This window comes from Mercenaria mercenaria, chromosome 16, assembly GCF_021730395.1.
Source record: "Mercenaria mercenaria strain notata chromosome 16, MADL_Memer_1, whole genome shotgun sequence".
Lineage (NCBI taxonomy): Eukaryota > Metazoa > Mollusca > Bivalvia > Venerida > Veneridae > Mercenaria > Mercenaria mercenaria.
This window is the reverse complement of record NC_069376.1, coordinates 69,233,154-69,251,588: the sequence shown is the minus strand read 5'-3', so window position 1 is coordinate 69,251,588 and position 18,435 is coordinate 69,233,154. Positions and strand designations below refer to the sequence as shown.

Below are 18,435 nucleotides of genomic sequence, written 5' to 3'. Positions count from 1 at the left end.
CTTTGACCTTTACATCGACCTAGTGACCTACTTTCACATTTTTGAAGGTACAGGCTTCAAATTTGGACCACATGCATAGTTCTGTATTCCGAAATAAAATTTGACATTGATTTTGACCTAGTGACCTACTTTCACATTTCTCAAGCTACAGCCTTCAAATTTGGACCACATGCATGGTTTTGTGTACCGAAACAAACTTTGACCTTTACATTGACCTAGTGACCTACTTTCACATTTTTGAAGGTACAGGCTTCAAATTTGGACCACATGCATAGTTTTGTATTCCGAAATAAAATTTGACCTTGATTTTGACCTAGTGACCTACTTTCACATTTCTCAAGCTACAGCCTTCAAATTTGGACCACTTGCATAGTTTTGTGTTACCGAAATGAACTTTGACCTTAAGATTGACCTAGTGACCTACTTTCAGATTTCTGTAGCTATAGGCTTCAAATTTAGACCACATGAATAGGATTGTGTACCGAAACAAACTTTGACCTTGATATTGACCTAGTGACCTACGTTCACATTTTTGAAGGAACAGGCTTCAAATTTGGACCACATGCATAGATTTGTGTTGTGAAGTGAAATTTGACCTTGATTTTGACCTAGTGACCTACTTTCTCATTTCTCAAGCTACAGCCTTCAAATTTGGACCACTTGCAAAGTTTTGTGTACCGAAATAAACTTTGACCTTAAGATTGACCTAGTGACCTACTTTCAAATTTCTCAAACTACAGTCTTCAAAATTGATGCACATGCATAGTTTTGTGTACAAAGAACTTTGTCCTTGAAATTGATCTAGTGACCTACTTTCACATTTCTCAAGTTACAGCTTTCGAATTTAGACCACATGCACAGTGTTGTGTACGGAAATGAAATTTGACCTTGAGCTAGTCAGTAAGTCTTGAAATTTGGAACACACAAAAATGACACATTGGTGGGCGCCAAGATCACTCTGTGATCTCTTGTCATAGAGTGCACCTTTTTACCACAGTGCCTCTTTCAACATTTATGTTTTCAAGGCCGAAACAGTACAGTTTTCATACTATTTATTCAGAAGAGCTTTTTTTCTGATTAATACACAGGCAGCAAATTTGATCCCTGCTAGAAGAGCCAATTGCTCTCTGTTGAAAATTTTTTCATTGATCAAGTTAAGCAGGAATTTAGTTGACAGATTGAGCATATATGGCAACCAGTCCGGTGTCCAGAGGCACTGAGTTAGAACCAGGGCATGCTTATATTGTTGGTGGCAGACTGACGGATGAGATTGTTTCTGAAGTAATTAGTCCTCTGTATCTGATTCTAGTGGAGTAGTTAACGGTCAGCACTAGTAGTGAATCCAGAAACAATGATTAGGTCTCTTGACCTATTTTAGACAAATTCAGCAGTATATGAAAACAGAATTAAACCCATTCACACCAGTAGCAGACAGTTTTGAATAAATTACAGATGCATATTTGATTAGGGCATTTTATTTAGACATTTCCTACTTTATATAACCCTCATTCTCTGTACTTGTATTGATGTAAAAAAAAAAAAAAACAAAAAAAAAAAGATTTAGCATATAAGTTAAAACCTTGAATAACCCATGGGTTATGTGAGCAGCAAATGATTTGATGCAGTCCGAAAGTTTCAATATATAAACTGTTCTATCAGATAATTTTATCCCATGCACCTATAGTTCAAGGAAAAATCTCAGAGAATTTGTAGGAAATAATTTTATTAAAGATTCAAAGAAAGGTAAATATTAATTCGATATTGTTTTGCATTTTGTAGAAGTAACAGCACCATTTGTCAAGGCGTTTGATGCAATACTGAATGGAGAGTTTGCACGCTTCTTAGAATGTAGCAGCAAGATAGGGGGTGATGTTGAAACACAGGTGAGACAATATACATAATTACTATGTCTCCTGCATGTAGTGGGGTTGGGGGGCGGGTGGACATTGATTTCGTGCCGTCTGTCCTTCAGTCTGTGTGTCTATATGTCACAAAATTTGTTCGCCTGACTCCTCAGACACCACAGAGTAGATCTTTTAACTTCACTAAAGTGATCATTGCCAAGCCTAGTTATGCATATCATTGGCATGTTTTGTTTCAGTGGTTTTCATTTGAGATACGGCCCTTGATCCATCAAGTTTTATGATGTTTTAGCCACTTCTGTTATATTATTTGACAAATTTCCATTCAACCTTACAGGATTGATCTGTCTGTTAGTCTACATTGGTCTTCACAACTCTTCTGAATCCATTGGGTGGATTTACATCAAACTTCACCAAAGTGATTATTTCCAAGCCTTGTTCTGCATATTATCAGCATGTTCCTGCTCGGTGATTTTCGGTGGAGTTAAGGCCTTTGATTAATTAAATTTTATGATGTTTTTGCCACTTATATTATATGGTGAGATTCCACGAAACCTCACAGGTTTGATCAGTGCCAAGCATAGTTGTGCATATTTTGGCATGTTTCACTTTGATGGTTTTCAGTGGAGTGATGGCCCTTGATTTGTTGTAGTTTACCTTTTCCGCACAGCTACTCTTTCACCAAAAGGAGGAATTGCACCAAAATCTATCAAAGTGATAATTGCCAAGCCTTTGTTTACACATCGTCAGCATGTTCTGGTCATTGAGTTTCAGCAGAGTTATGACTCGTGAGTTATCAAATTCTATTATATCTGTGTGACTTCTCCTAATACCACTGGATGGAATTCCTCAAAACTTTACAGGAATGGTCAGTGCCAGGCCTAGTTGTGTATATATTGTTAAAATATTGTGGTTCAGTGATTTTCACTGGAATTATGACCCTTAATTTGTAGGATTTTACAATGTCTGTATGTTAAGATTAGTGTTGGGAGAAATAGGTTTTTCATGACTAACAGTGTCTAGTTCTTAGTTGATGTAAGTGGTACCATTGTGTCCTCATATTTTGAGGGGGATGGGATTTAGACTTGCCCTTGTCATTATGTCTGTCTGTCTGTCAGAGGCTATACCAAAACTATGGTTTGAAGTTTTTAAATGAAACATTGTAAAACTGTTAACTGTTTATAAGGGAACACTGGCAAAAATTGAAATCTGACCAGATGAGGGTGGAAATGGGCTACTTTAATTAGAATTTGATAGAAAATGACAAATATATTGCAATTTTGCTGTAAATATAGATAACACACAAAAATAAGCAAGTGTAATTTATACTTGACCTAACTACATTAAATGAACTGGAATGATTTTGTGGCAATGACATGTTCAGAGTACTCCAGATTGTCAGTGTATGAACATTGACAGTAGTTTTCCTGTTAAAAAATAAAGTCAAACTCAGTAGACAGCAAGCTTTGTCCAAGTTTCAACAATGGTTTTAGGAGTTTCGATAGGATTACAATCTTAAGGAACTAAATACCTCCCTGCATCACAAAAAATTGTTAGCATTCACTGTCAGTATTATGACAAAGATCAATTGTCATTCAGTCATTCATAGATATAAGTCCATTGTTAGCTCACCTGTCACAAGGTGAGCTTTTGTGATCACACTTCGTCTGTCGTCCGTGCGTCTGTGCGTGCGTCAACAATTTCTTGTCTGCACGATAGTGGTTTCATTTACGATTTTATTTTAACCAAACTTGCACACAACTAGTATCACCATAAGATCTCGGTTCCTTTCTTGAACCGGCCAGATCTCATTATGAGTTCCAGAGTTATGGCCCCTAAAAGGGCCAAAATTAGCTATTTTGACCTTGTTTGCACAATAGCAGCTTTATTATGTCTCCCCAAGGAGACCTATTGTTTTTGCCCTGTCCGTCCATCCTTTCGTCCGTCCGTCCATCCGTACGTCACACTTCATTTCCGAGCAATAACTGGAGAACCATTTGACCTAGAACCTTCAAACTTCATAGGGTTGTAGGGCTGCTGGAGTAGACGACCCCTATTGTTTTTGGGGTCACTCCATCAAAGGTCAAGGTCACAGGGGCCTGAACATTGAAAACCATTTTCGATCAATAACTAGAGAACCACTTGACCCAGAATGTTGGAACTTCATAGGATGATTGGTCATGAAGAGTAGATGACCCCTATTGATTTTGGGGTCACTCCGTAAAAGGTCAAGGTCACAGGGGCCTGAACATTGAAAACCATTTCCGATCAATAACTAGAGAACCACTTGACCCAGAATGTTGAAACTTCATAGGATGATTGGTCATAAAAAGTAGATGACCCCTATTGATTTTGGGATCACTCCATCAAAGGTCAAGGTCACTGGGGCCTGAACATGGAAAACCATTTCCCATAAATAACTAGAGAACCACTTGACCCAGAATGTTGAAACTTCATAGGATGATTGAACATGCAAAGTAGATGACCCCTATCGATTTTGGGGTCACTCCATTAAAGGTCAAGGTCACAGGGGCCTGAACATTGAAAACCATTTCCGGTCAGTAACTTGAGAACCACTTGACCCAGAATGTTGAAACTTAATAGGATGATTGGTCATGCAGAGTAGATGACCCCTAACGATTTTAGGGACACTCTGTGAAAGATCAAGGTCACAGGGGCCTGAACATTGAAAACCATTTCCGGTCAGTAACTTGAGAACCACTTGACCCAGAATGATGAAACTTCATAGGATGATTGATCATGCAGAGTAGATGACCCCTAACGATTTTAGGGTCACTCTATTAAAGGTCAAGGCCAAAGGGGCCTGAACATGGAAAACCATTTCCAATCAATAACTTCAGAACCTCTCGACCCAGAATGTTGAAACTTCATAGGATGATTGTTCATGCAGAGTAAATGACCCCTATTGTTTTTGGGGTCACTCCGTTAAAGGTCAAGGTCACAGGGGCCTGAACATTGATAACCAGTTCCTATCAATAACTTGAGAACCACTTGACCTAGAATGTTGAAACTTCATAGGATGATTGAACATGCAAGGTAGATGACCCCTATTGATTTTGGGGTCAGTCTATTAAAGGTCAAGGTCTGTTCATGTAAAATCATCTTTTGGAAAAATCATCTTTTGGAAATAACTTGAGAACCACTTGACCTACAATGTTGAAACTTAATAGGATGATTGGACATGCAGAGTAGATGACCCCTATTTATTTTGAGGTCACTTGATCAAAGGTCAAGGTCACAGGAGCCTGAACAGTGACTTGAGAACCACTAGGCCAAGAGTGTTGAAATTTAGCGGGATGACTGGACATGCCAAGTAGATGATCCCTATTGCAGCCAACCATCAGTGTCTCTTTGACTACGCTCCTGACCCCTATTGACTTCTTGCCTATAGGACTTTGCATTGGGGGAGACATGCGCTTTTTTACAAAAGCATTTTCTAGTTTATGATTTGATATTTACCAAACTGGCACACAACTTGTATCACCATAAGATCTTGGTTCCTTTCTTGAACTGGCCATATTCCATTATGGGTTCCAGAGTTATGGCCCCTAAAAGGGCCAAAATTAGCTATTTTGACCTTGTCTGCACAATAGCAGCTTCATTTATGATTTGAATTTAATCAAACTTGCACAAAACTTGTGTCACCATAAGATCTCGGTTCCTTTCTTGAACCGGCCAGATCCCATTATGGGTTCCAGAGTGATGGCCCCTGAAAGGGCCAAAATTAGCTATTTTGACCTTGTCTGCAGAATAGCAGCTTCATTTATGATTTGATTTTAACCAAACTTGCACACAACTTGTATCACCACAAGATATTGGTTCCTTTCTTGATCCCATCATGGGTTCTGTAGTTATGGCCCCTGATAGGGGGTGGGGCTTATGGCTATATAGAAAACTTTGAAAATCTTTTTCTTAAAAGCTGCTGGTCCGTTTTCAAAATAATTTTACACAAATGTGCCATGGATGACCTTCTACCAAATGCCTTGAGATAATTTTGATTCTTCGAAAAACATGGCGGCCCGCAGGAGACACTCATTATCCCTATTTGGCCATATAGAAAACTTTAAAATTAAATCTTCTTGTATGAAACTTCTGGCTTGATTTGAGAATAATTTTATTTAAAGTTACTTTGGGAAAATTTCAACTATATTTTCTCATAATTCTTTTGATTGATCTTTATTATGATCTTTTGACCTTGAAGACTTGTCCTTAAGTGCAATGATAACAGGTGAGTGATATAGGGCCATCATGGCCCTCTTGTTTTCATATACTCACAGCTGCTGCTTGTTTAGATTTCAGTCTATTACCAAAATAAAAGTATGCAAAGAACAGTCTTGGTATATGAAATGTTAAGAATCTATGTTTTGGCCACAAAAAAGGTTTTTTTAGACTAGAAAATAAAATGTTATCAACTCTTTGTTCAACAATGAAAAACACAAATACTTCACTATGCCTTGCTACACAGATCACCATGTGGAATATCTTCTCTATCTTCACTGCTGTGAAATTAGAGAAAGTACAAAGCTATAACTGCTGGCATTTGTTTACCACATTTGAATGCTAATTCTTCAAAGTAGTAGGTCTACAGCAATGTAAATTGTATTTACATGAAATTCAGAATATGAACCTTGGTTAATAGTTCTGCCTTAAATGTAATGAACCAATATACCCATGTTGGGTGCCAAATGTCACATGGTGAAAAAAATTTGCAGCCAGACCAGGGCTCGAACCACGGGCCTCGGAATACCGAATGAACTGTGAGCTTACAAAAATGAACTACGAGCATACAGGAATGAACTACGAGCATACAGGAATGAACTACGAGCATACAGGAATGAACTACAGGTATAAAGGAATGAACTGTAACAAGCATATAGGAATTAACTACAGGTATAAAGGAATGAACTGTAACAAGCATACAGGAATGAACTACAGGTATAAAGGAATGAACTGTAACAAGCATATAGGAATGAACTGCAAGCATATAGGAATGAACTACGAGCATATAGGAATGAACTACGAGCATATAGGAATATGTACTACAAGTATAAAGAAATGAAATGCAAGTAGATAGGAATGAACTATGGGCATACAGGAATGAACTTCAGAAAGAGAATACTACAAACTTTTATTTAACTAGTTGTAAAATGTTAATTGATAAAGCACTGTGTTGCTGCATAGAAATGGTTTGTCTTGGACTTCATTTATCAATGACTGAATCTACTTTAAGCATAAATGACTCAATCACTCTGCATTTTTTTGTTTGCTAATGAAAACATTCTTCTTGCCTAATATGCATAGTCATTTTTCATTATTTAAGAGTTGTTGGTGCGATTTTTATCAGTAAAATACTTCAATGGGGTGCTCTCAATACGTGTAATTAGTATTGAATAGACTTTCAACAATAGGTAGAATTACTTTAGAAAAGATAAATTGTAAAAATTACTAGTATTCTTCAATAGAAGTTGAAATATAAATAAAGATTTTGACAGGTGCCAATCAATGTCTCTAATTTGCATAATTTATTCATAAAATATGCTTTGATGTATCAGGAATAAAATAGAAAAAGTGGAAAGTCCACAGGTGGCTCAAATCGACAAAATGAAAATGTTGCAGGCTCAGTTTGATTGAGCCTGTTCATAAATGGTAGTGGAAATGGATGCTACCGTCCACGCCCTCTAGCCCCAGGTTGAGCAGAATTCAACATTTACACATGCTACAAGTACAAAAAGCAATTTAGAAGCATACGCAGATATGTTCATACAGCGGTGCAAATGGAACCTTCATTGTATAATTACATGAAAAGCGGTACTTTATGCTTTGTTGCTTTTACTGCAGTTATTCTTTGGACAGAGCAATTTTGCTGTAACGGTTTAAGATCTCATAAAAAAGGTAAATATATGAAAGACACTGCAAATCTTTTACTATGTTTTAGAGAAATTTTCAGTAGTATTGTGGAGATCAGCAAATATAATGTGTGTTCCCGAACTCTTTACCAGTACTGACAGTGTTTTTAGCTCACCTGTCACAAAGTGACAAGGTGAGCTTTTGTGATCGCGCGGTGTCAGTTGTCCGTGCGTCCGTCCGTAAACTTTTGCTTGTGACCACTCTAGAGGTCACATTTTTCATGGGATCTTTATGAAAGTTGGTCAGAATGTTCATCTTGATGATATCTAGGTCAAGTTCGAAACTGGGTCACGTGCCTTCAAAAACTAGGTCAGTATGTCTAAAAATAGAAAAACCTTGTGACCTCTCTAGAGGCCATATATTTCACAAGATCTTCATGAAAATTGGTCAGAATGTTCACCTTGATGATATCTATATCAAGTTCGAAACTGGGTCACGTCCTATCAAAAACTAGGTCAGTAGGTCTAAAAATAGAAAAACATTGTGACCTCTCTAGAGGCCATATATTTCAAAACATCTTCATGAAAATTGGTCAGAATGTTCACTTTGATGATATCTAGGTCATGGTCGAAACTGGGTCACGTGCCTTAAAAAACTAGGTCAGTAGGTCTAAAAATAGAAAAACCTTGTGACCTCTCTAGAGGCCAAATATTTCATGAGATCTTCATGAAAATTGGTCAGAACGTTCACCTTGATGATATCTAGGTCAAGTTTGAAACTGGGTCACATGCCATCAAAAACTAGGTCAGTAGGTCAAATAATAGAAAAACCTTGTGACCTCTCTAAAGGCCATATTTTTCATGGGATATGTATGAAAGTTGGTCTAAATGTTCATCTTTATGATATCTAGGTCAAGTTGGAAACTGGGTCACGTGCGGTCAAAAACTAGGTCAGTAGGTCTAAAAATAGAAAAACCTTGTGACCTCTCTAGAGGCCATATATTTTATGAGATCTTCATGAAAATTGGTCAGAATGTTCACCTTGATGATATCTAGGTCAATTTTGAAAGTGGGTCACGTGCCATCAAAAACTAGGTCAGTAGGTCAAATAATAGAAAAACCTTGTGACCTCTCTAGAGGCCATATTTTTCATGGGATCTGTATGAAAGTTGGTCTGAATGTTCATCTTGATGATATCTAGATCAAGTATGAAAGTGGGCCATGTGCCGACGAAAACTAGGTCAGTAGGTCAAATAATAGAAAAACCTTGTGACCTCTCTAGAGGCCATATTTTTCATGGGATATGTATGAAAATTGGTCTGAATGTTCATCTTGATGATATCTAGGTCAAGTTCGAAACAGGGTCATGTGCGGTCAAAAACTAGGTCAGTAGGTCTTAAAATAGAAAAACCTTGTGACCTCTCTAGAGACTATACTTGTGAATGGATCTCCATAAAAATTGGTCAGAATGTTCACCTTGATGATATCTAGGTCAAGCTTGAAACTGGGTCACATGCCTTTAAAAACTAGGTCAGTAGGTCAAATAATAAAAAAACCTTGTAACATCTCTAGAGGCCATACTTTTCATGGGATCTGTATGAAAGTTGGTCTGAATCTTGATGATATCTAGGTCTCAAGTTTGAAACTGGGTCAACTGCGGTCAAAAACTAGGTCAGTAGGTCTAAAATTATAGAAAAACCTTGTGACCTCTCTAAAGGCCATATTTTTCAATGGATCTTCATGAAAATTGATCTGAATGTTCACCTTGATGATATCTAGGTCATTTTCGAAACTGGGTCACGTGCGGTCAAAAACTAGGCCAGTAGGTATAAAAATAGAAAAACCTTGTGACCTCTCTAGAGGCCATATTTTTCATGAGATCTTCATGAAAATTAGTGAGAATGTTCACCTTGATGATATCTAGATAAAATTCAAAACAGGGTCACATACCTTCAAAAACTAGGTCAATAGGTCAAATAATAGAAAAACCTTGTGACCTCTCTAGAGACCATATTTTTCAATGGATCTTCATGAAAATTGGTCAGAATTTTTATCTTGATAATATCTAGGTCAGGTTCAAAACTAGGTCACATGAGCTCAAAAACTAGGTCACTATGTCAAATAATAGAAAAAACGACGTCATACTCAAAACTGGGTCATGTGGGAAGAGGTGAGCGATTCAGGACCATCATGTTCCTCTTGTCTTAGAATCTTCACTGAGAAAATTTGATTAGCCTGACAAACACTTGATTCAGCAAAACATTTGCAATTGAAAAACCTGAAAAAAGCTTTATGATATTCCATTTACTGTTTGGTTGGTTTCTTTGGTCACTGGTTAGGTTAGTTGAAGTGTAATCTAAAATACTATTAAAAATGGCACTCAGTTAAATTGCTTGCATAAGAATTTGATAAATATTGAGCCCCGACTCTAATGTTTTTCTGTAAGTTCTTGTTGAACTTATCTTAGCCTTGATACCAATCATTGAAGTTACTGTCCTAAAAATTAAAGTGACTAGTTAGCATCTAGCTGTAAAGTGGATTATATAAATGAAAATCAAATTGGGTAACAAAAGGACATGACAATCACTGACAATTTGTGGTATAGATTATTTAATAAAAGTGGAGTAAAAAATATAGGTTGTTAATTTATATTGGAAAAGAAGGCCGCCTACCTAGGACTGTCATTGTAACAATACATATTAAAAGATAACAAGCTCAGCTTTGTATAGGAATTCAATTTTTTTAGTTTTATTTTAAAGATCATCTAATCAGAATAAATTGATAGAAATTAAATTGAGTGAAATAAACGTAGGGTCTATTGTTGTATCATTTAATATGCATTTGACATGCATTTTGCATTTTGTTCATTTCCAAAGTTTAAGCAAAAAAATGTGCAATGATAATCAGTATTCATATTTCAATAACAAAATTACCTATGCAAAATACCGATAGACATGTTTGTAAGACCTGTATTAGCTGTACAAGTGGAGCTTTTTGTACCTATTAAAACACATTGTACTCAATTTTTATCCATTTAACATCATTTGATTTATGATAGATCTTTAAAGTAATTTACTGTTGTAGAGTTTTTACAAAGATTTCACTAATTCAATTAAAGTGAAATAGAAGGTATAGAGATAACTGGCAGTTAATGACACATGTGTCATTTTTTGGAAAAATAAGATATAAAACACTTCCATTGTAGAACAATTTACACCTTTCGGTTATTGGCATGAACAAGATATATCAGTGCACACAAAGTAGATACTATAAATATTATATACGATCAAAATAGAACTTCAAAAATGATTACCTCATTGCTATTTCATACAAAATGTAAGAGAGATAATGGGGTAGAAAAGTGAATACAATATCAGACTAACTGAACCACACCAGGGACACATCTGTATGTTCTCATGAGACATCAGCCTCGTGATTGGTCAATTTCAAATTTGTATACATGAACAACCAATCAGAAGCTGTAGTTTAGAGACTAGTCTCTAAACTCAGTTTTATATAACAATTGACCTGTGCAGGTTAAATGCCAGTCTCAGAATGCATCCTGACATACCCAGAAAAACCAGTCAGATGCTTGGACTCAGTTCACTGTATAGCATCTGTGTATGTTTAGTACAAGGAATACACTGGTTAGAACTCTGTCCGTAGTACCACCTGTGTATGTTTAGTACAGGGAAAAGTCTGGATGTGGAACTCAGTCAGCTGTAACATCTGTGTACAGATAAGTACAGGGAAAAGTCTTGATGTGGAACTCAGTCAGCTGTAACATCTGTGTACAGATAAGTACAGGGAAAAGTCTGTATGTGGAACTCAGTCAGCTGTAACATCTGTGTACAGATAAGTACAGGGAGAAGTCTTTATGTGGAGCTCAGTCAGCTGTAACATCTGTGTACAGATAAGTACAGATAAAGTCTTTATGTGGAACTCAGTCAGCTGTAACATCTGTGTACAGATAAGTACAGGGAAAAGACTGGTTGGAACTCAAGTCCATTGTAGTGCATCTGTGTAAAGATTAGTACAGGGAATAGACTGGTGTCAGAACTCAGTTAACTGTAGGGTCTGTGTATAGTGAAGTACAGGGAAAAGACTCGACTTAGACTTTAGTCCACTGTAGCATCTGTTAGCAGTCTAAACAGGGAATAGATTGGTCACGGAACTCAGTCTACTGTAGCATCTGTGTACAGTCTAGAACAGGGAATAGACTGGTCATGGAACTTAGTCCACTGTAGCATCTGTGTACAGTCTAGAACAGGGAATAGACTGGTCACGGAACTCAGTCCACAGTGGCAGGGAATAAACTGGAAATTTGACTGATGTATTAACTGGGATAAGTAATGGAAAGAGTAGGGGTTCATGAAATTAATTAGGTTATTTCTCAAAGGCTACGCCTTCTCGAAATAACCTTATTATTTTCTCATTATTCGAGTGGCCCCCTACTCTTTCTGATTCGTATCATGGTCCGCCAATATGAACAACGCATTCAACTAGTAATTTTGATTAACAAGTGAACATTCCATTTTAAGCGTTGGTACTATCACACGTGACAAGCGTACTCTAACTGAAATAGAGAACGGTTTCAGAAAGTTCAACATTTCCCTACAGTTTTCTATAATATTATGTAGGTGAACCTAAGACATGTTCTCTAACTTAGAGTACGGCATATAGCCAAGCCTCTTCCTAAGTTGAAGAATATTACAGATAGAAGTTAACAGTTATAATGACACTGCAGGTAAACCATGATACAAATGTGGATTTAGATTACATTGTAGATATCAGTCTGACAGTTAGACTGTACAAAACCGTAGTACTCTCCATGTATTGAATTCTTGTTACAATTAAATGATTATTGAATAGAAATTTGAAAAAGGAGCAATTTGAAAATATATTGTCACTACTGTAGTAAAGAAATATTTTTTATTAATCATTTTTAGTAAATTCTTTCCATTTTTCTATTTTCAGGCCAATATGGTTAAAGCATCGTTTCAGACTTTGAGAGATTTCCTCGTTACTGCATCGAAGAGCAAGAAGCCTGCTCAGGTAAATAACAGTAAACGTTACAATATTCCTCAAGTATTTCATGCACTACCTATATATGACATAGAGGGGATTTAACTATATATGGGCATCATGTGGCAAAGATATCATTAGTTCCAAGAAAAAAAGCGATGATCAAATTTTTAAGGGAATTGATAGGATAATCAGGCTGTGTTTTTCTGGACAAATAAATGTCAGAGGTTACAATGCCCACATGGCTGTCATAATCCCAAAATTATTTTAGCTGAACTTTACGAAGAAAAGGTAGAGCTATTGTACTTATAGGTACCTGGTGTTAGAATTAACTTCCAGGCAGCTTCTTGTCAAAGGGAGAAAACTCATGTTTTCTGATTTAATGCCTACCAGAGTTAATTTTCTTGGTAGAAAGTGAAAGATGCTGTTTTCAAATTTGGTCTATATTATTATTATGCTTCTGGCAAGACTGATAGGAAATCTTGGATAAACATATTATCATTGCTCTAAAAAGGAATTGTTTGCTATAGACTGTCATTGACTAGCATGTTATTTTCAACAAAATTATCTTTGCTTGTTCAAACACTGGCTTAAAAGCCCCCGTTTGATAATCAAAGGGAGGGAATCCAGAAATTTTCTACTTTTTTGCTGAATTTATTTCTTGTAGAGTAAGCTAAATTGGAATGGTATATACAGGAACAGATGCATGGTTTCTTATGAAAATGATCAAATTTATTGAGAGATTTTTTATACTACCATACGATGTAACAATATACAATGGCTTTTTAACGATAATTTAAGTCAAAAATTTGATTTGTTTTTGCGTCATGCTAATGTTTATTGAGTTTTATGTTAAGTAAAGATTATTTATTGGCAGAAAAGAAAACATTGAAATGAAATATGCTGACAGACTTTTTAAAAAACACAGGTGTATATATATATTTTTTACTTTTACTTTGGTTCTGAGATTTTTGACTGCTGACATTTTGGTAGTGAGATAATTTTTTCTTCGTAGACAAAAGAATAGAAACCACTTTCTGCTCCTCTTTTTCTTAATTGTTAACATGCGGTAGATGTACTTGAAACAGTCCCCCAAATTACTGAGCCACATGACAGAAGTTACAAGATGTAATACTTGTTTCAGATTGCTGGCTTCTAAAAGCTAACCTAATGAACTGAGCATTTACTGCCAATGATCCCAATAATGTAACAAAGATTTCTGTAATTATGACATAAGACATTGAATTAAAATGTGTTAGTAATTACACATATTGTAATGACTGTTCCAAACGTCTTTGAGTAGCAAACAGGTCTGGAGTTTTTATCATTGTTGAAGTGTGTAACTTTACAATAATCCTGCCATTAAACAGAACTTGTCAATGACTGTATAAAACATCTGTCATTAGTCAATAACATTCTGCACATAGTTTTTTGTTCATTAAGAAGCACTGCTAATTGGAAATTGTTTGCAGCCAGACAGCTTTGGAGAATTTACTTTTCCCAAGGGGATTCAGAAAAAAAATGCAGTATTATTCAGAAAGAGTGGCTAGATTATTTAGGGACTAATTATCGTGGATTTCATGGTTGCATCAGTCCACAAAATTAAGTCCTAACAAACAAATTCCCATTCATTTTATCTTCAAAAGATGAATTCATATCCCCACGAAACAGTCGTTTTGGTCAAAATCTGGAAAATTCATGCGAAAAACAACATCTTGTCCTGAAACGATATTTCATGCTACTGGGAGAAAAGCTTATCACGGATGTGCAGACTCATCTTGGTCTGAACTGGTTGCAAAAGCAGAATCATGTGCCGCTAGCAGGCTAAAGGTTAAGGAACAACAGGTTTTGAAAGTCCTAATTACATAATTTTTGATTTTGCCCACAGCAGCTATTTCATTAGGATATGAATTTTGGATTTCCACTTTTCAAGATTAAAGAATGAGAACTTTGCATGAGATATGTAGAGGAATTATTATTTCTAGTGGATCAGACAAAACTAATTATGAGTTTTTATATGATAAAGTTCAAGTCAGAGACACAAGCAAGACAGGTCATATGGAGACTTTGACCTTTAGCCTAAATTTATAAAATGGAGACTTTGACCTTTAGCCTAAATTTATAAAATGGACTGGTCCATCATTCAATTTTAGCGATACCATTTATTAATCGAAGGGGTGTTCATTGGAAATTATGTCTCCCACCACACAGTGGTGTGGGAGACATTGATTTATTCCAGTCTGTGTGTCTGTCACAAAGCTTATCCGCACTCTAAGTCAAACATTTCTCATCCGATTTTCACCAAACTTGAACAAAATGTGTTTGACCATATGACCTCGGCCAAGTTCGATAACTAGCCAAATTGGTTCAGGCATATTGGAGTTATGGCCCTTGAATTACCAAAAATCGGCCTTTTTAGCTCATCTGATTTTTTGGAAAAAAAATGATGAGTTATTGTCATCACTTGATCGGCGTCGGCGTCGGCATTGCCTGGTTAAGTTTTATGTTTAGGTCAGCTTTTCTCCTAAACTATCAAAGCTATTGCTTTGAAACTTGCAACACTTGTTCACCATCATAAGCTGACACTGTACAGCAGAAACATAACTCCATCCTGCTTTTTGCAAGATTTATGGCCCCTTTTGTACTTAGAAAATATCAGATTTCTTGGTTAAGTTTTATGTTTAGGTCAGCTTTTCTCATAAACTATCAAGGCTATTGCTTAGAAACTTGCAGCACTTGTTCACCATCATAAGCTGACCCTGTACAGCAAGAAACATAACTCCATCCTACTTTTTGCAAGATTTATGGCCCCTTTTGTACTTAGAAAATATCTGATTTCTTGGTTAAGTTTTATGTTTAGGTCAACTTTTTCTCTTAAACTATCAAAGCTATTGCTTTGAAACTTGCAGCACTTGTTTGCCATCATAAGCTGACCCTGTACTTCAAGAAATATAACTCCATCCTACTTTCTGCAATAATTATTGCACCTTTTGGACTTATAAAATCAGTTTTCTTGGTTGAGTATTATGTTTAAGTCAGCTTTTCTCATAAACTATCAAAGCTATTGCTTTAAAACTTGCAAAACAGTTTTTCACAATCATAAGCGTACGCTGTACATCAAGAAACATAACTCTATCCTGCTTTTTGCAAGAATGATGGCCCTTTTTGGACTTAGAAAATCATGGGTAGGACAATATTTCTTATATACATAAAAATCAGATGTTACTCTTGTCCGCACTCAGAGTCAAACATTTCTCATCTGATCTTCATTAAACTTGAACAAAATGTTTTTGACCATGAGACCTCGGCCAAGTTCGATATCTAGCCACATCGGTCCAGGCATTCTGGAGTTACGGCCCTTGAATTACCGAAAAATCAGCCTTTTTATTCTTGTCCACACTCTAAGTCAAACATTTCTCATCCGATCTTCACCAAACTTGAATAAAATATGTTTGACCATGAGACTTCAGCCAAGTTCGATAACTAGCCAAATCGGTCCAGGCATTTCGGAGTTACGGCCCTTGAATTACCGAAAAATCAGCCTTTTTATTCTTGTCCGCTCTCTAAGTCGAACATTTCTCATCTGATCTTCACCAGACATGAACAAAACGTGTTTGACCATAAGACCTCAGCCAAGTTCGTTAACTAGCCAAATCCACCCAGGCACTTTTGAATTATGGCCCTTGAATTACTGATTGGATCCACTCGTCCAGACCATCTGATTGGATCCACTCGTCTAAACCATCTAGAGAAACTAGACATTTTTCATAGGGGCAGTTGTGGGAGACATGTGCTTTTCTTAAAAGCATCTAATTTACTGACTGAATAGCGAACAGTGCAGCCCACGGATGTGCAGGCTGATCTTGGTTTGCACTGGTCGCAAAGGCAGAATCACTTGCCGCTAGCAGGCTAAAGGTTAAACGAAATCCCATCGTGATCCGAAATACCATGCTACACGGAAAAATCTTATTATGATCTGACATATCATGCTACTTGGAGGAACCCCATTATTTCCCAACACATCATGGTACTAGGAAAATCCCCACCATGTCTCAACACAATTTATACCACTGGGAGAAAACCCTTTCATGTCCAGACACATAATTCGTGCTACTGGGAAAAACAACATCATGTCCTGAAACATATATCATGCTACTGGGAAAAACAACATCATGTCCTGAAACGATATTTCATGCAACTGGGAAAAACAACATCATGTCCTGAAACGAAATTTCATGCTACTGGGAAAAACAACATCATGTCCTGAAACGATATTTCATGCTTCTGGGAAAAACAACATCATGTCCTGAAACGAAATTTCATGCTACTGGGAAAAACAACATCATGTCCTGAAACGATATTTCATGCTACTGGGAAAAACAACATCATGTCCTGAAACGAAATTTCATGCTACTGGGAAAAACAACATCATGTCCTGAAAGGATATATCATGCAACTGGGAAAAACAACATCATGTCCTGAAACGATATTTCATGCAACTGGTAAACAACATCATGTCCTGAAACGATATTCCATGCTACTGGGGAAAACAACCTATCATGTCAACACACATATTTCTACTGGAAAAAAGACCATTATGTCCTGATATTATTATTATTCCATTCTACGGCCCAACATATTATATCATGCTACTGGGAAAATCCAGTATCGTGGCCCAACACATTAGTTGTAACCGAAATGAATATAAAAGGACCTGGTGCACTTGGACCCGATTTTAGGCCACTAGGTAGAAAATCTATGCTGTTTCAAGCTATCTTCATGTCTTCTCCACATTTGATGATTTTACTCTTAGCACAAATCAGCTATCGTAAGGGTCAAGTAATTTCAAGAAGAGCAAGGTCAACTCTTCAGCTGTGTGTCCCAAAATTGTGTCTGAGATATATTTTCCCCATTGTCATTGATGGAAAAATTACTTTCTCAAGGTATTATTGTAAGAAAAGTAATAAAAGAGAGGTAATTGCTTAATTACAGGATTACCATCAGTCTGTCTTTGGTTAGAGGAAATATCCTGCCATACATTCTATTGTTGGTGATAGATACATACTTTCTAGAAATTAGATATCTCCTTGCTGGCACATATTTGCATACTTTGTGGTAATTTAGGGAGGATGTATAAAGTCAAGTACATTATAACTCAAGTTTATTATTTTCTTAGTGGGGTGCTACATTTTTTTGAAGTAATTTATCAGTGATATGGTTATACCATCAGTACAAGACAGTTAATGCTGATGTACAACTTTGTTACTTGTAGTGTTGGTGAACTGGTATTACATGATAACAGTGAATTAGCAGTTGAAAAAAATATGTAGAAATTTTTATTTGATAAAACGTTATGATCTACTTAATGTATCAGATCTGAATCTCTTGTAAGAACATAAATGAAATCTTGCTAACTCTTATGAGATAATGTATATTAATGATGAGACTGTCTTAATACTTGAGGTAATAAGCAATTCTAGGTATTTGATAAATTGTTCAAGATGATACAATTCATGATTTCATGATACTGCCTCGGTAGCCTAGTGGTAGAGCGTCCACTTCGAGTGCGGGAGGTCATGGGTTCGATCCTCGGCCGCGTCATACCAAAGACATAAAAAATGGTACTAGCAGCTTCCTCGCTTGGCGCTCAGCATTAAGGGATGTGCTACGACTGGTCAGCC

At 36.5% G+C, this 18,435-nt stretch overlaps 1 protein-coding gene across 1 annotated transcript in view; it reads left to right on the top strand.

Annotated features, from left to right (window-relative positions):
* Positions 1–18,435, top strand: part of LOC123540797 (adenylyl cyclase-associated protein 1-like) — a 119,580-nt gene that overhangs the window by 28,378 nt on the left and 72,767 nt on the right. The window contains exons 3-4 of the mRNA XM_053527339.1: positions 1,780–1,883; positions 12,707–12,784. Of these exons, the coding sequence (XP_053383314.1) occupies positions 1,780–1,883; positions 12,707–12,784 (182 nt within the window). The remainder of the gene's footprint in view (positions 1–1,779; positions 1,884–12,706; positions 12,785–18,435) is intronic.